Source organism: Rhamphochromis longiceps, linkage group LG5 (assembly GCF_057381845.1).
Source record: "Rhamphochromis longiceps isolate RC_006_pf linkage group LG5, R_longiceps_female_GT1.1, whole genome shotgun sequence".
NCBI classification, from domain to species: Eukaryota; Metazoa; Chordata; class Actinopteri; order Cichliformes; family Cichlidae; genus Rhamphochromis; species Rhamphochromis longiceps.
Window position 1 is genome coordinate 26,926,352 of NC_140561.1, and position 19,022 is coordinate 26,945,373.

Consider the following 19,022-nt stretch of genomic DNA (forward strand, 5'->3'; position numbering starts at 1 on the left):
TTTAAGCATTTACTAACCCTCTCCAGCAAAGATAAAGTGGCCTTCAGTGCACCCTCTGGACGACCGAAGGGGAAACAATATCTACAAGGGAAGACCGAAGATTTAATAACAGAGAAAAATACCAATAACCGGGATGTTTTGTGACTTGGTGTAATCTGGTTTTAGTGAGGCGGCAATCACCTGAAATTTACAATCCGGTTTTCCAATATCACACGCAACCGCTCCTTGATGTCTTCAAAGCGCTCCTTCTCATCCACTGTCACTGTAGTCAGCCCGTCTGGCCTATGAAGATCGCACCCACAAACGTTAACCCAGCTGCAACCCCAAAGTCCAACGTATATAACCCTTTATCTAAGCCCCCAAATCTCTGGTTAACAGCTTTCACACCCCAGGGAACTGATTGAGTGATTTTTTTTTTCTTTTTCTTGAGTTCCCTCCAGTGTTACACATTGAAAAAATGACCATGTCTCACCTGTTTTCACCTTGAATCAGTGGATTTTTGGACTCCTTTTTCTTTCTAAACTTGAATATGCATGCTCGTTTAGAGGCAGCACGGGGATCTGGGCTTTGGGAGCTCTTTGGGGATTTTAGGACCTCATAGCCCAGTGGGCCCCAGTAACTGATGCCCTCTCTGACTTTAACAGATGCATGGGAGGATGAATAATATGGACAGTAAGAGACTATGGCAACAAAGGACAGAGAGAAAAGAAAAAAAAACAAAGAAAGTGGTAGAAAACAAGGAAATATGTAGAGATATGCAATTGATTAACAACATAACATGAAATTACAGAAAGAAAGGCCAAAAAAATGTACAACAACATAAAAAATTAAGAAAACATAAACATGACAAAAATAATTTGATGGAAACAAAACCTTTCCGTTCTGATCTTATCCTGTGTTAATGCATCTTTAAATTTCTCAACTGCTGCATCCATAGGAGGAATAGCTTTGCCTGACAAAGTGTAATTTGTAACAAATGAAGGTTGAAAGTCATAAAATGTAAATATGTTTATAAATGTCATAATGTTTCATAAAGAAGGACTTAGCGCACACCTGTTCCCATGGACATGAGAGGCACAAAAAGCGAAGCTGTAGTGAAGAAGTGTGGGGTCGATAATGGCCCCATTTTCTGCCCTTTCCAGGAGATCACGCAGGTAACACAGGTGTCTATGACAACCCCGAACTCCGTTCCTTGCGCAGTATTCATCCAAGACAAACACCTGGCCCGGACTGAACCATCCCTACACCACACAAACACAGACACACAGTGTACTACTTGATAACAACTGACTAAAGAGCACTCACTGTCATTCATGCGACAACGAGCGGAAACAAACTCACCAGGCAGCAGAAGGTGTCGTTGAGCCTGTGGTCCAACGTGAGTCGCTGCATCATCTCAAAAAGCGAGGCGTGGTCAAAGCTACAGGGGTTAGCGGAGATAAATTCATCCATGCCATGTTTCTGAGCTCTGTCAGCGTCTATCCGGCCAAAGGCACAGGGAAAAGCACACGGTTCAGAGGAGACGACATCAGTGAGGCACAGGGCAACAGTCTTCATTACAACACGAGAAACACCAGGGAGGCTTTTTTTTTGGGCTACTTCTAAGGGCAAATTATAAACACTTACAGCTTACATTGTCAACTTGCATTGTGTCAGATAGCGTAAAGAGTTTTCTTGTATTGGTGGATGAGATTCTATCAAACTGAAGCTAAACTCAAAGGGACGAGTGTTTCTACTGTATGTGCATTCATGCATCTAAAGTTTTGCAGGGGAAAAAATCCTAAAAGAGCCAAAAGGTGTTTGGATGAAATGCTGTAAATAATATGTAAAAAAAAATATTAGATCCATTCTTCTTTATGTATTCAATAGATTCTGCCATTCGCGACTGTTGTCACTCAGGTCCTGATAAATATTGACAGGTGTGCTAATAAAAAAGGCACAAATATGGCAAAGGAGAAATCATTTGAACATGCTGTAAAAAACAGTTCTAACAAAAGAAAAAAAAAGTTATTTTGAGAAACAAATTCTTAAGATTTGCAGATTTCTCTCTGAATATGGATGCTGAACCTCTACTTGAGCTCTATTGGGTTTTTAATGTTTATCTTGCTACAGTGCTTTTGCCACTAACCTTCTCTGTAACAAGAGGACTTTTCAAAATGTTAAACCTGCTCCCTAAGTGAAGAAAGACATTAGTAACATTAAACAATGACAAAATGAAAAACATGGAATGGAAGTAATGTAAAAATGGGTGTTGAAACCATTAGTGGGATAATCTTTTTTTTCTACCCTCTAAACCAAAACAGTCATTTCTTGTTCTGCAGATATTAAAGCTGTCAAAGAGAAAAATGGAAAAAATGATGGGGACGAAGATGTTTCAAAATAGATAAGAGGCACAGCCATGTCCTCTGTGTGAGTGACAGGTGTCATGTCCGAGAGACACTGACATGAGTGATGATGATTTTGGGGGGTGGGTGAGGGAAGCGGAGACCTGATCGTGGTAGAGCAGGAAAATATTGAATAAAGCACAAGTGACATCTATCAACCTCCAGGTCAGTGAAGGGGGAAGAGGGGAAGGGTTTAATGTGGGTGCTAAAACTTAGCTGAAGTTTGCCAAAAAAGGAACCTGAAGGAAGGTACATTTTAGCAAATTTTTAATCCAATCTGAGAAAGAAAACCTGTAAGACAACAAGTAAAATGTGGACAATAAAACAGGGAAACAGAGCGAAGAGGAGAGGAGGGACAAGACAGGTGCAGTAAGTTATCATGTATAAAGGTAACGCTATGAAAGAAGACAGTGAACGGCGTTACAGATGAGTGGAGCGTTGGTTAAGAGATGATGACAGGATGAAAAAGGATCTGGTTGGTCAGAAAATCTTTCAATTTGACAATAACATGGTGGAAAGTGGTGACAAAGAAAACACTGTGGCAGACAAAAAAGGAAGTGAGGCGTTGAGAAAACATCCAAAGAGTGAGCACAAGGTGTCAGGTGTTGGACTATGAGACACAGAGAGTGGGCTACATTTCCTTTAGTTGGAATAAAAATGGAGTTTAAGTCCAGAAAACACTCAATGCTATAGTAACATTACTATAACTCTCAAGATAAAATAACCAAATTGCCAAAGTAAATATGAGAGTACTTTTGCATACATTTATAAATGATTACATGCTGGAGAACAGTGTGACTTTTCGTAAAGCTTTTAATTATGTCATGCACATCTGCAGACCCATTTTCAAATTTGCAATTTTGATAATTTTTTTTATGCATTCCTCTTTTTTTCCCTTCTCTACGCATTTGCAAGTTGACAATACTTGAATATGTTGCAGTGTATTCATGATCTCTACAGAGCACACTAACAGGCATACCACTACCGGAGAACTCTAATAGGGTAGCAATACAATTTTGGTGCAAGTACATGGGTAAATAGCATGAAGCCGACAGAGGCAAAACTGTATCATTCTCTGGGAGATGGGGGAAATGAATGAAAACTCCTGTATTTGTACAAAAGTATGGACACATGACACAGGTGTTCTCCTATTCAGGCAAACAAGGGCAGTCAAAAGAAATCAAATGAGATTGCTCCTTTCTGGAGGTGTAGTTACCGGTCTAGCCTCTATCTACAGGCCCATCTACTGTAGGAGGAAGGAGTGGGAGTCCGGAGTATTTTATCATAAGACGGGGCGGCATTAGCTACTCCTTGTCTTTGGCATTCAGAATACTCCGCGTACATATTTGCCAACTCTCGTCAAGAAAAGTTCAAAGAAAAAGAATTAAAAGCAATTGAGCCCTCTGAAGTAAAGCATAATTAACATAAACACTTTGGGGAAACAACTGCATACACAGGCTGTCATCGTAATTTATCCATATCTCTATCTTTAAAGAAACACATGTAAACATTAGTCTTTTACAGTTTCGTCTGTGAATCGGGTTGTTTGCAGCTCTTGATTTTGATAAGACATTTACACTAAATATTCTTGGTAATACAAAACTATGAAATCATTTCTTCATGAATAGCACGTCGCATTTTAGCCTGATATCGCTTTACTCTGAGGGGTCCTTCCACCAATAAGAATAAAGAGAGAAGGCAATTATGCAGAAACAACTATGATATCAACTTTAACTATTATTGAGCCAAATAATAATTCCTAAGAATAAAATACATGCATCCTATATTGGCACGAATGGATGCTTATACTTTCATCCTCAGAGCTGAGGTTGTTAAAAACAAAAAGTCATCAACTAATATCTAAGACATGAAGCGAGACGTGAAAAAAAAAGGAGAAGAAGGAAAGAAGAGAGAAAAGGACGTTGCATTTGTCAGATAATCGGCGGGGATTATCTGAGCTGTGCCGGCTACAGGGAAGCACTTACCCTTGAGTCCAGCTAGAAGACAGCAGGGTAAGAAGGGACAAACCAGAATAACATAAAGACTAGCAACAAGGCTGGAGGAGAGCAATCACGAGAGACCCTGACCTAGCAGCTGCATTACTTAAGAAGGGTCCAGGCAAAGCATGAAGAAGAAAACACAACTCAAAAACAACAACCTATACCAACATGATAGTTTGTGGGTGGTGGTGTGTGAGTACATGTGAGGATATGTGAACAACAGATGCTGAGGCATATTAGAGAAAGGAAGAGGGAGACAGAAAGCAAGAGAGAGAAAGAGAGAGAGACAGACAGACAGAGACAGAGGAAGGAGACAGAGCTTACGATCCTCATCACTCTACTGCAGTTTACTCTTGGTTATGGACAGCTACTTAAAGAGTTAAGAGCTACACAGTAAGTACTGTCCCTTTGTTTGATTACAGAGCAAACACAAGGCTTACTCTTAAAAGGGACACTGGCAAACACAAACACCTACATTATAAAGGAAACTGTAAAAGGTGGCCCGAATCGTTTTTAGAAGAAAAAGAGACTATGAAGGTGCTGGATGAAATGAAGGTCAGGTTTTTATCACCAACCTCTTACAATTATAGCAACAAATTTAAGCACACTTTAAAGGTGCACTCTACTCGTTTTGCAAGTAATTGTTGTCACTACTGCACTTTACTGTCTGATTCTAATTGCCTTTTGTTGCGCTTGATATTTCCGCTATAGCCAGAAATGGAAGCTTTTCTGCAATGATGTAATTCTTTTTCTACAATTTCCACAAGTCCATCTGTTTTTGAACAAATAAAAAAAAACAAAAAAACGCACCGAGTCGATAGAAACGCCTCACGAGAGAAATTGTCTTCTGTGTTCTGGAGGAGCTGAGTCAGGTCAAGAAAACAACCCTTTTAATATTACAGTCAAGGACAGACGACAAGATATGGGGTTTTCTTTTTTAAATAAAGGCCTTTGATCGGATGTCCTCACACTCTATCATATTTATTTGCAGTATTATGTCAGAAAGCTGTTGCACAGACTAAACCTGTGTTATTTAACATTTTATTGATGTGCACTAAAGCTGCAGAACCTTCATAGCACTCTTCTTTTCCATCCTTTCACTGCAGCAGAGTCAGGAGGGCTGTGTATGTTATGGTCCCAGTGCCATTCAAGACCACCAGGGGGTGAAACATGTACGCGTGGTGTGCCACAATGTTTCAGGGAGGGGAAGGAGGTCTGTGCCACTGTGAGAGGCTTTGAATGGCAACAGCTGGCATCAGAGGAGTCAACTAACCACAAGAACGATCACATACTGGACAAAAAAACCGATGGAGAAACAACATAGAATCTCATGTGACAGGATTTGCATTGAGTGACCCAATTCATGTCTTCTGATACTTTTATAAAAGAGTGGAGTAAACTTGGGGCTTTTCACTTTTGAATAGTATTATTGCAACCCTGAGGTTGTTTTTTTTGTATTTGTATTTAAAGCCAATTAAATTTACATAATTATTCTAAGAAAAAAAAAATCTCATTACAATTGAAAAAGAAATTATTCTCAGCCCAAAGAGTCAAAAGATGCACACAAAAAAGTCGTGTTTGGTTCTGAATAGCAGGATCTATTATTGTGAATTGTTAAGCAGCATGTGAGTTTACATTTAGTAAGTAAATAAGCTTTGTGTTAGTGTTCTCATGGGCAAATTTAAGGTAGTTTAAACCTTTGCACAAGAATAATAAGAACTTAGTGATTATGACTCACTGCATATTAGTAACCACTTGAATAAATACAGATGTTGCTTCTAGATTTTATAGTTACAAAAATATATATTTTTCCCTTCTTTAATGAGGAGGGAGGGGACATAAGAGACGGTCAGAATAGAAGGTGATAGAGATGCCACACTACTGTAGACAGTCTTACCTTCACTTTGCTACCTGACCTGTGGACTGCTTAGAAGTGCAAGTACAGTGACAAATTGGTTAAAATTTTCAACATGAGGACCATCTGAGAAACTGTCTCAGAATAACAGCTGCCCTCGCAGCAGCCATCTAGAGTTGGCAACTGTATTAAAACAGGGCTATGGTTCGGACAAGAGCAGCACACCCTGGCACTGTCAGTCTGAATTCAACCCCAGTAGGCTTGAATGTTCAAATCTTATGTATGGTGACCTATTTAATCTTCATAAAATCTTTGCACGCCATGGCCTACTTCTGTATGATAAGGTCTTTTTTAGGTTGGTTGTTCCTTGAGAACAGACTGATGAAATAGCATGGAATCGCACCTTTACACACTGTGGGAGTGGTGACAATGAGTGGAAGTCCATCAGATGCTGGAGGGATCTGTGAGAGATAAATGCATGTGCGTGCGTGCTTGTGTGTTAGTTCTATCAGCACGTATTGTGACTGCAGTGTGGAGCGCATGGCGTGAGACAGTTATGGGTTAGAGCTTTCGCTGCTTTGTGGATGAAAACTGCTATTGCTTGGGTGATTATGTTGTGTTTTGGGCTACTTACAGAACTGAGAAATGGGAGCATCCATTTGGGCTGAGGCACCCCCTTTGGAATTTAGTTTCTGGACCTGAGTGGGTGGGACAGGCTTGTGGGACTGGCCAGTGGCGCGATACATGGCCTGGACCCACAGGATGCGGTCCTGCTCGTCGTCGCTGGCAAAGATCACAGTGTCGCCTTCCTTCACAGCATTGAAGAAAGCCCTGCCACCATCTAAGCCTAATAACGCAAAGCTGGGGATCAGCTGGTAGATATTTACATTGTGTGTGTCTTTTGTTTATGTGTGTGTGAGTATAGGTATGTCCTGGTGTGTATCCTCACCTGGCTGGGGATCACTGTAGTCCACAGTATATCCGTCCAGCTGCAAAAGCTCTTGTGGTTCTGACTTTTTCTCTCGGTAGCTGCACATCGCAAACGTATACTGACTCACCTGTAAAAAGAAAAAAATTGCAGTCAAATGAGTCACAAATAAAATCTTTCTATACAATCTTTAAGCTAGTGATTCTCAAACTGTGACCAGGCCCAACTAGTGAGGAATAAGACCAAATAAACTACTATTTAATTGTTATTAGCGGTTAAAAAATGTGGGATGTAGGATGTTAAAGCTTTTGGGGTTGTAAACTGGGACATGCTAGTTTTATATAAAACAACGACACGGACTCCTGAGTGACATGTGCTCTATATTGATTGGGTAGGCTTACAGGAACCTTTAAGCCAAAACCCGAAACACTGCAATGATCTTAAAAACATGTTTTGTTTTTTACCTGCACGAGGACAAAGAAACGCTTCTTCCAGCGCTTCCAAACATTCTTCCCAAAAGCCCACAGATACCTGTCAAAACATTGTTCACACATGATGACAAAACACAGTAAAGCTGTCATAAAGAACACAAATGCTAACTCCATCTGAAGCGGAGTTTTTTATATTTGATCTTAAGTTATGTGGATTTGCTACATAATAACGAAAAAATAGAAATTAGAAGTTGAAATTCTTAAGAAGTGCACTTTAACTGTTACATGAATAAAATGTGATTAATGCCAAACGCTTTGCATGTGTTAGCATCTTCTAAAATGATTAAATGAAACTACACATTGGCATCCACCAGGGGGAGTAATGCACTTCACAGTACTTTTCCATGGTAGGTGAGTAGAAATGAGGCCAAGGAGCTCAGAGTTGGAGTTCTATAGGAAAGATGTGGAATATAAAAATAAGAACACCACTGCACGTGCTGCTTGACAGTGGGTCGCTTACCCGCAGTGTTTCATGTTCTGTGGTTTGTCCATACGTATGGCCAGTTTGATCTTGAGATCTTGGTCAGGGCAGGCCTTGGTCACAGTCATTTTGTGGAGTTCTGACTGTTTGGGGCTGTTAGGAGTTGGGTGGAGGACAACCTGCACTCGCAGAAAAGTAGATCATTAAATAAAAGAAATTATACATGACCAGGTGGTAAATCTTTGATCTGTACAACACTGAGCAGTGTCAATCAGTCTGCTTGCATGCATTAGTGATTTTGTGGTGTGTTTGCTTTTCAAAAGAAATTTAAAAAAAGGTAGCGAGGAAGAAGAACTGTGCTTTGCTCTCCCTCCCCGAAGAGGGGGGTCTAATCTCTCTTTGCTGAGTTAAAGAGCTTTGAGGAAGCCTGCCAACTCTGCTGCAGTGGGAGATCAAAGAACCAAGGTCACTGCCACTACAGGGACGTCTGAGGCGCCGCTGCCCCGACGCAAACCAGCAACACCACCTTCCTTAACTACCTGTCACATTTACACGACAGGAAAAAGCAGGGTAAAGAAGCGATTCATGTTTCTGCTTTGTTCACGTTTGAGTCATATTTGAGTAATGCTCAAAGGCTGGAAGTCTCTTGTTAGGAATGAGGCAAGAATTTTTTATCAGTCTACTCTCAACAGATGTGCAGCAGTCAAATTCAGATACAGCACAATGTGAAAATTTCAAAATGTGAGAGCCGTTTGTACTTTCAAAGGAGCTCATGGAAAAAAATAAAAATAAAAAAAAATACTGGAACTAGAGCAAAATAACAAAACCCTATTTATAAATCGCAGTCATGTGACGGGACCCTGGAGACTCTTTTGAGCGTATTACAATCAGAATGATGCACAGCTACATAAATAAAACTGCTTTGAGTGACTGTGCATGTATTTCTATAATCAAAACACAAGTTTGCACTATTTTCATCGCTATGTCAACATCAGAGTGTTAGTGCGCTAATAAAACAATAAGCAGAAATGTTACCCGGCCCAGTTCTTTGTCTTCCAGTGCCAGCACCCCTGTACTCTCTGTAAACAGCTTCACCTTGACAGCAGGCAAAGGGTGTGTAGTGGTGAAGTCACCTTGGGTCCCCCAGCTGAAACAGACAACAAAAAGCACTCCAGAGGTTAGTTTCCATGACACCACGGTGAGTCCATGTTCCCATCAATTGTCATTTTTAATTGCTAGTCAGTCTGGGAGACAGATTTCACCTTAGTTGCAGTATTTTATATGTAAATTACACCGAAAATGTCAGTAAACAATTTCAAATTCAAATTAAACCGTTTTCAGATGCTTTTTGGTTTAATCAAATAAATTCAGCTGAGCCTCCTGGGACTGAAGCATACAATGCAATGTTTATGCACACAAACACTCCAATCTTTTGTATCACAGGAGAAAGATAGAGGTGGTCTGATTGAAGGAATTAAAAAAAACAACGATTACGGCAAAGTCGCATGAACTTACAGTAAATCAAAGTCAGGATAAAACAAACAAGATAGCAGACACAATTTATTTGTTCTGACTGTTGTTCTCTGTCAGCAATAAATAAACAAACAGTCAGAGACCAGAGAATAGTCAAAATCAATGTATCTTTTCTACTTGATTTTTGTGACTCAAAAGTAAGACAAGGATCTTTAAAACGCTTAAAATCTATATAGAGACAAACTGCAACTGCAATATTTTTGGTACTGAAGATTTCTCGAGTCGATTTGTAGTCTGTTTATATTGTGAGAAGTATCAATTTATCAGTTGCAGCCGAGTGGTCCACGTGGAGAGCAAAACAGGAACTTCTAGCTGTCTTTAAAAGAACAAAACAAAACGTGTCCTCGTTCATATTTGTATTATAAATAATTCATCCACGGGAGGGATTGGAGCCAGTGAGAGGCAGTAAACACTCTAGACAAGTTGTGAATCAATCTATAGTCCATCATGACTTGTTCCAGCCAGACTGGAGTAGTCTGGTCACAATGAAAGTTGCATACTTGAAACACAAAGAAAGAAAGAAAGAAAGAAAAAACAATTAAATTTACTTCAGTATCTACTGGTATCAAAGGTGTCATTTAGTTATTACCATTTCTACCAGGACAGTAAGTAAACTGACTACATATTAGCCCTAGACACTGACAGCATGTGATTTCCAGCATTCTCCACGTTTCATGGGTGTGCAACATTTGCAAAATGTGCACAGCAGCCAGGCAAATACTTTCACGCACACTTACAGCCATCACAGCCACACACTAACATGCCATTAGTGTAGTAGCTACTCACTGTAAGTGAAGACACAAAGTTCACCAAAGTAAACTGCAAAGGAATCACCAGACAAACATTTGTAACAACAAACCTAATTAGACCCTTAAATCACCCTCACCCAGCTGAACATGGACAAAGAAGCAACAAAGGCAAAGGGACTTCAGCGATCCAGAGCTTATAGGCAGCCATGAGCCAGCAGCCTCAGTGTGAGCTGTACAAGGATCAAAGCAGTTTCAAGGTATCTGCTGATACTTATACACATACTGGAAAATTAAGAAAATTTAAAAAAAAAGTCTGACATCTGTTTTGTTGCATAAATTCATTGCTCCTGCTATTGTTTGCTAAGCTAAAATATGTGAGATAAAGGTGGCTGTACAGCAACTCATCTTCATTTAATAGAATAAAATAGAGCAGAATAGAATAGAATAGAATAGAATAGAATAGAATAGAATAGAATAGAATAGGACTTTTTTAATCTCTTGGGGAAGTCCCCTCAGGGACATCTTTCCCAAAGCATAGCACTATATTTTCAGTTGTTTTATTGAGAAAATAAGTTATTGCATTAAGAGAAATTAGATGTTGTTTTGCATATGTTGTCATTTACAGCAAAGAAAGGCAAAAATGACTATTGACAGGTCACACTTAGGAAAGTTGGGAATCGGCTAAGAAAATATCCTAATACAAAGAGTGTTTTAAAACAGTAAGTATAGTTGAGGTTAACGCAGCGCACTACATCTTAGTGTATATATCTATATATATGTAGTTTCCCATGTAGGCTTGAAACTCATTACTATTTGCAAATATGTTCAATTTACTAGCAAGGCACCATTTATCAATAGACTATGTAAGATCTAGGTCTGAGACTGTGCTTAGGGAAAGGCCTCACTGGTCAGATACCCCTGGTACCAAACTGAGAAAGAAAGAAACAGGTTGAGGCAGGTTGGGGTAAATGAAAAGTAATATACATGTAAGTATGGCTCTATTTCTGAACTTCTAAGTAACTATATCCAACTAAAACTGGTTAGTGTTGTGCATATATGCCCTAGAAGCCTACAGATGGATGTCCGGGTGTTGGAGGATCCGAAATAGCAGGAAGCAGTCCAGAGCGGCAAAAGCAGCTTGAAGCGATGTGGGATTTTGCAGTGTTACTGTGAGGGTGTGTTTGGTACAGTATATGATGTGAGGAGTGAGAGTGAAGTCTTACAGCTCACTTCTGAAATAGCTCAGAGCTTTTGCTTCATTAGATATCTGTCAGTGACTCAACATATTTGCCTTACTTCACCTGTATGTATCGTTTAATATAATAATTAGGCACCATGTTTTGACAGGTAAGGTAATGTATGAGACTGTATATCTGATTCTGCAGAATTAGTTTTGAAATGTTTAGTTTAAACTGCCATTCATGAGTGTGGCAGTGTTTACAAAAATATTAAAATAAGCTATCATTTAACAGCAAGCCATTAATATCAAACTGGAATCTCACCAGCTATGCTATGCACAAGCAAGAAGAATGACAAGAAACTAAGCGGTTTGTTGCAATCATAGGATACAACATATATAAGCCTCTGTTATCTCTCATTGTCATCTATAGCTGCTAACGTGCCAAAGCTGCCTCATGAAGCTTTAGCAATACAACATGAATGCCACGCTCTAAGTTCTCACTCTGCAGCAAGACACGACAAACATGGTGTCAGTTTCCAGTCTAGAAAAGGATTTTTTTCTTGTAAGCATTTCTAACATTCATAATTAATTGCCGCTTTATGTACACAAAGATGTTGCAGACACAGCATGTAGAGGAAGAGAAGAAGAGCTGGTGACTGACAGTGAGGAGTGACTGTGAGCTGTGTTGATTTCAGATGGAACCATTGTACCAGCATGAAGGTGACCTTGTGGCTTATTCTAAGGTCTATTAATGGACGTGCAAGCGCTACCCTCCTGCAATTTTTTCCTACAAAATATGATACAACTATGTGCTTGCTCAAATGGGTCAAATGAAAAAAATCTGAGTTACAAAATTACGAGAGAATTAAATGAATGTCAAAACATTTATCGGCTCATCCGAGTTAAATCAGAACCACGATAGTCAGTTCAATGTCAGTCTGAGCACATGGCTGCTGAACACATCCAATTATTGTATGCAAATATCCTGCAGCAGTCTGTACATTAACACATTTATCTCATATAGGTCTTTGCAATGTTTTTTGTGTATACTTGTTTGTGCTGCATATAAGCAACCGCACACGGTTGTGTTTTAGTCACTACAATAATTTCTGGGAGGCTTACCCTAACCTAAAAGCAACTTTAATGTGTGGGTTCCTCACAATAGCTGTAAATAGCTTTATGTCCCCACAACATATGGAATATGCTGGAATACACACACACACACACACACACACACACGCACGCACGCACGCACACACACACACACACACACACACACACACACACACACACACACACACACACACACATTACCCTTGCCTTGTTCTCCTCTAATCCGTCCCCTCATTCATGTCCTTCCGTCTCTCTTCATAAAATGGTTCTTAAATTAAGGAGATCAGAGGAAGACATTTGGGCCTTAAAATAGCTCAAATTTGCATGAATGTTTCATGGACATTTATCTTGTATCTTGTACTGTGCAGTACTGGTTAATTAGAGGAAAAAGGGTAGATATATTTAGCAGCAGATATATTTTTCATCACCACCGTCATTGTTGTTAATCGAGTCTAATGAACTGGTAACAAGAAGGGAAGCAACGGAATGATTTAGGATATGTACAAACCATGGGGAATTTCACAGAAGGGAACTATGTTATGCCATTTTGTATTTAACATGCTATGGGATTTTAACAACCCTCAACCAGTCAAAAACGTTGGTTTCAGCTGTAGATCATAGCTTACTCCAGCAGCTTTAATAATAAAGATCTGTGCTGTCCCATGAGTCTAGAGATTTACTGTTAAGACAAATTTTCCTTAAACCCACTTTTATTAAAGGTGGAACATGCATTAGGTTCTATATGTGTAGACTTCTACAAAAGCAACCCCCTCCTCCACCCAGACAAAATCATTACTAACGGGTCACCAGAAGTGTGTGGTCTCTGATACTTTCAGTTCCAATTTAAAATCAAAGAGAAACACAGCATTTCTGCTTCAACTTACTCTGGAAAAATGATAGGATACACAGCTGTGCTTACACACACCTTTGTCCCAACTATACATTATACATAATGATGCTAACATGAATCTATAGCATCTATAGTACGCAGATTGAATTTAATATAAATCTAATAAACATAATAATATTATTTGAGTACATCAATAATATAATGGGCTAAAAAATGCCTTGTTTGGGAAGCTACTGAGAATCGCCCTGATCCATCAACAGAGTGCAGCCTGGGCAGGTCCACTCACTTGACTCACTCAGTCTGGCTTGAATGACACCACTTAAACACACTACTGAATACAAAGAAAGATAATCAATAAAAATGAAGAGGAGGTTATTTCTCTGTTTCTTTTGTCTATCTGGGAGTGACAAAAGAAAAAGGCGAAAGAAGAGGAAGAGGAGAAAAAGGTAAGGCAATTCTGAATGGCATAGATAATAACGAGTAGATAGATAATTTATAACACAATGAGAATTTTTGTCTAGGGCTCCCACAGACTCTAGACTTGCTGCTGCCCATCAATCCCGACGATCGTCTTCAAAAACATAAGCGGTATGCATCGAAGCATAATGTGAATGCCAGGATACAGTGTTTCCCTGTTCCACTGTTTATTTTCTAAATGTGCAGTCCCCCTCCCCAAGCCAGTACAAGTGTACAGAGTCTGAAGAAGACTTCATTAAAATTGCAAGACAAGACGGTCTATGTCTCTGCTCTGCATTCACACAAAGTCTAGTTATTGAGAATCTTTTTCACAGGGTTATGTAAAGGTTGTGTGTGCTTTAAAAATGACTGCTATGAATAAAAGAATATCAAAAAATATGTTTAAAAATATATCTCTTGTTCTCGCTATTGATGCTTGCACTTCTCATTCGCTTTCTATCTTCCTCAACTGCTGTTCACTTTCTCTCTCTCTATCTCACTGAACCAGGAACGAAAGCCTAAGTTTGAATGTTGCATTTCTAGATAATACCCCAACAACTGCTGCAAATCATATAATCATCATTAAGTGCAGGTATTTTCCATATATAGGTGTTTGAGATCTGAATTTCCTGCCCTGGTCCAAAAAAAGAAAAAAGGTTTCAATTGAGAAAATAAGCAAACTCATGTTTTGGTAAACTTCACAGTACTTTTCCATTTCCTTTTAATGCAGTCATTTACATACAAAGTGCCTGTGAAAGAGAATGAGGAACACTAGAGAGAACACCAAGAAGCCACTGGGTTGTGGGAGAGTTTAACAGCATACGTTTAGAGTATTTTTCTCAGAGCCAATTAATTTCTCAAAGTGTGGTTCAGCATGGATCTTACATTACACTTCGTGTTACCATTACATAGTTTTGATCGCAAAGCTCAAAACCACAGATGGCTCATCTAAAGGAAACAACAAAAATCAATTATTAACACTTCATTAACATTCATCTTCCATTAAACCAGAGGTTTGACTTCAGAGATTCCTCAGTAGGCATCAGTGCCTACGCTCTACTGATTTGAGTTACATTATTAAGGTATTTGTCATTCATATATATGCATGTGGAAAACCATGCAGGTGCGTGCTAAGGCTCTTACGTTGGCTTGGATGCCTCTGCCTGGTCAGTCTGGAGTTTCTCGCCTCCCTCCACCTCCATGGTGCAGTAAACAATCCTGTTTGGAGCCAGTGATTTCAAGCCCTGCACTTCCATGATCACCACCTGGGAAGCATAGACACCTCAGTGGAGGTTACTGATGTAAAGTGATTTATCTGAACGGAGTTTAAAAAGTCAGCATCTTATGAGCAGCTAGCAGTTCTAGGCAGTAATTTTTCGAAACAGTATGCCAGCCACAAAGACGATTTAAGCTTACGGCCAGTGCCCTCGTTGTACAAAAATGTAGATTGTAGTTGATTTTTTTTTTTTACTGGAACAGGCTGTAATAATTTCAGATTTCCTTCCAGTGAAGTATAACTCTCTATCATCAAAAGTGCTAGTAGGAATAATCTGTCACATCAGGTCTTATATTCACTCTTTAATAACTCTGAACACAATATAGAGATAACACTGCCAGAGGTAACTCTTAAATTGTAACCATGAATTTCAAATGGGAGAGCCAAAGGCAGAAATATGTGCTGGCAAGACAAGAGTTTACTTAGCAAAAGTAATTCTTAACTTTCCTGTATATTATGCTGTTTGTTATCTAGTCATCTTGCAGATTTTGCTTGGGGGTTTGGGGGTGGGGGGGTGCACTCAAAAAAATTTAAGGAACACTTAGAAAATGCATCAGATCTCAATGAGAGAAATATCATGCTAGATATCTTTACTGATATGGACTGGATAACGTGTTGTGAAGAAAACGATGCCACATGGTTTGATGAAAATGGAAATGATCAACAAGGGGTTGAATTTAAAAACACCCAATAACCAAAGCCAAAAATGCTGCAGCAGGCTAATCCATTGTGCTCAAATTTCATTGCAGCACCAACATGATAGTTTGCATGGCTTAACAACATTGCGGCATGCTCCTAAACAGCAGATGGTGTGCGAGGGGATCTGCTCCGGGATCTGGGATGTGCAAATCTGGAGGAGCTGGACTACCTGTGCAACCTCTACAGGGCCCAAGTATCGCCTCATGCTGCCAGTTGTGACACTAGCCTTAATCAAATGCAAAACTAGGAAATAAACTGTAAGAAAACAAGAGGAGGGAAAATATAGTGTCCTCCACCTGTAAAATAAGTCCTCATTTGGGGGTTGCCTCATTGTTGACCCTCCAGTACAATTTCATTAACACCAAAGCAGCTGAAACTGATTAACAACCCCCTCTGCTACTTAACTGATCAGATCAATATTCCAGAAATGTAATTGCCTTGATGATGTACTCTGATTACAAGGTGTTCCTCTAAAAATTTTTTGAACAGTGCATGAAAATCTTAACATCTGCTCTTTCTATGTACTCAACGCAGGAATCAAGTGACTTGTTGTGTATCACAAGTGATTCCACCTCGAGTTTCTGAAGAGGTGAATTCTTTCAGCGATTGGAAATAAACTTGGTGCTTTACCAAAGACCTATCACAGTGCCACCTCACAAAAACACATACTTCTTTTGCTACTGTGCAAATAATTTCAGACTTCAATCTCTAGAGTGGTGTGCCAAATTGTTTGTGAGCAAACAGAAGAAGCAGGGTCTTATTCTTCTGCACATTATGTACTTCCTGATTCCAAAATAGCACCGCATCATAAGAAGTGAGGTGCGATAGCTCCCTGTTCCATGGTAATAGCTCATCTCAGACAAGCCGATAACAAGATGACTCACATTTACCTGCTCCGTTAAGGAGCAGGTAAAAGGGGGTTTTTGTGTGTATGTGTTTATGCCAGTCTGCTCTTCGCACGGCGTCTGTTCAGTCCCCTGAACAGGTCTGCTGTGTGTTTCTATACTTAGTCTCAAGTAGTTGATACAAGTTATGAATTAAAAGTTATGTTGTAGACAGATGCAGTTTTGCATTTATATGACAGTTGGCTATATGTCAGATATCCATTTCACAATACCATCATCGAGGTGTCTGATTAGTCCTAGACTCATTCTGACATTCATAAAGAGCTGGCTCGAAAAGGAAGAAGATACAAGGATGTCTCTGAAAGAGAAGTCCTTGTATCTAATTCAACAGGCTATTACCTGCTTTATTCTCATAATAGCACAATCAGATGTCACACTGACTTAATAACAAGTAAATTAAAGACTATTTAATGTCAGCTGCATCAGACACTTGTGTTCTCACATGCATCTCCGTAGGGTCTATCCCTAAACCTTTCTAAAAGTCTAGAACGGTTTAGGGATGCAGCGAATGTGTCAAAATAGTTTATTTTCTGTAAATATCCCTACTTCTTTTGAGTGCCTGAAACATTTGTACAGTACTCCATCTCAAAACCATCGAAACTTTGTAATGCTTGTGATTTTCACATATTGATCATCACACACTCATATCTAGTATCTAATTACCTCTAAAGTAAATGACAGGACCACATCAGATTTGGACAGCGTGTTCTCATCCTCTTGGCCCATATCGATGATAGAGGTATTGTGTCCCCGCTTCAGCTTCTGGAGTTTAAACTCCCCGCCCTTAGACACAGGCATGCTCTCCAAGTTGGCCATCAGCTGATTCACTGAAGACTTGAGTTCCTCGATGAACATGGCCTCCATCTCTTTAGATACAAATTTGGGGAACTTTCCACCCTGTTGACAAAAATATAAAAAGGCTCAGAAGAGAACTACAAGTCGGGTAAAATAAAAATGATAAAAATATCAAAGAAAGGTTCATTTACGTCAGTTTAATTAGTTTCCTATAGCAATGCTAATTATGTGTAAAGTAAATACAGCAACATTTGTAAATACTGCCCATACACTACTCTCTTCCACTACGATGTTTATAAAAGTTACACCATATTGGCAACATATTAACTATATAACAAAGCATGAATTCCCCCGCTGAGTCTGACTCACTCTGGCAATCTGGTCTGCCATCTGAAGACGACCATCCAGCTCTCGTCTGATCTGTGCAGCCTGCTCATCCAGGTTGTCCAGCTATTGGTAACCAGAGAAAAGCAAGTCAGTTGAATCCCACTAGGTATTGCAATGCTTTAAATGTGAAATATTATCATTATTGTTACTGTTAATAATGACTTGTTTAGGTTGCATAGGAATATAGGTATTTAGCCAGTTTTGTTGGAATGTCATGGCAACTGACGAGGTGCACGTACGCTCATGAGGAACCAGACAGGACCTGCACGGCATATTGCTCTTATTGTATACAGCCAGATAACAGTTGTTGGTGATAATACACAGAGAACGGTAGTAAACACAATGACATATAGCACAATAAATTTGATATGTTTATCAGACCTCGAGGGCACATGGTCTAAGGAAACAATCAACACTGATACAGCAGGAACACATATATTTCTCATTTCACGCAGTCTTCCTCCATGTCACGCGCTGCCACATACATTTCCTACAATGTAATTTGGGCCACAACAGTTAAGTGAGATTAGAAGCAAGTAATGCCACCTTGAACTGCTTTGCCTTGGACAGAAAATATGAGCACGTTACAGAGATCTGGTAAGCTCCCTAGATTTTTATTTTTAATTTTATTATTAAACTCTCAGATTTTCACTTCAGGAACAGCTGTTGCTGAGTCAAGTCACATGGCCCGAGGTCTTATGCTGGTCTTATGCTCCCTGTGGAGTCACATAAGGCGTTGCTTTCAATGACTCAATTTGAGTGAATGAACTGTGAGGCTGTAGACTTGGGACTCGGACTCAAGTCGCACTGGATTCGCAAACACAAGGACAGTCAACTTGACTTGGTGTTGCTAAAATACTGAAAAACACTCTACTGAATGTGGTTTTGTCTTTGAGCTCTGGCAAGCTGTCATAAATAATTAATGACATAACAAAGATGTGGGCAACATCGGCTCACGCACACTTTCAGCTGCAGATGCTGGAAGCGGAACAAAGAAAAC

At 39.6% G+C, this 19,022-nt stretch overlaps 1 protein-coding gene across 8 annotated transcripts in view; it reads right to left on the reverse strand.

The window, feature by feature from the left end:
* Positions 1-19,022, reverse strand: part of cadpsb (Ca2+-dependent activator protein for secretion b) — a 66,040-nt gene that overhangs the window by 19,450 nt on the left and 27,568 nt on the right. For 7 of the 8 annotated variants that reach the window (XM_085406985.1, XM_085406987.1, XM_085406986.1 and 4 more), the window contains exons 4-15: positions 18,005-18,085; positions 17,504-17,737; positions 15,104-15,225; positions 9,115-9,226; positions 8,119-8,258; positions 7,632-7,698; positions 7,189-7,297; positions 6,874-7,086; positions 1,342-1,478; positions 1,054-1,241; positions 181-282; positions 18-81 (exon numbers count right to left, since the gene is read on the reverse strand). In XM_085406985.1, the coding sequence (XP_085263111.1) occupies positions 18-81; positions 181-282; positions 1,054-1,241; positions 1,342-1,478; positions 6,874-7,086; positions 7,189-7,297; positions 7,632-7,698; positions 8,119-8,258; positions 9,115-9,226; positions 15,104-15,225; positions 17,504-17,737; positions 18,005-18,085 (1,569 nt within the window). Of the gene's footprint in view, positions 1-17; positions 82-180; positions 283-472; positions 632-1,053; positions 1,242-1,341; positions 1,479-6,873; positions 7,087-7,188; positions 7,298-7,631; positions 7,699-8,118; positions 8,259-9,114; positions 9,227-15,103; positions 15,226-17,503; positions 17,738-18,004; positions 18,086-19,022 lie in introns of all 8 variants that reach the window. The other variant, XM_085406988.1, reaches the window with a different exon arrangement.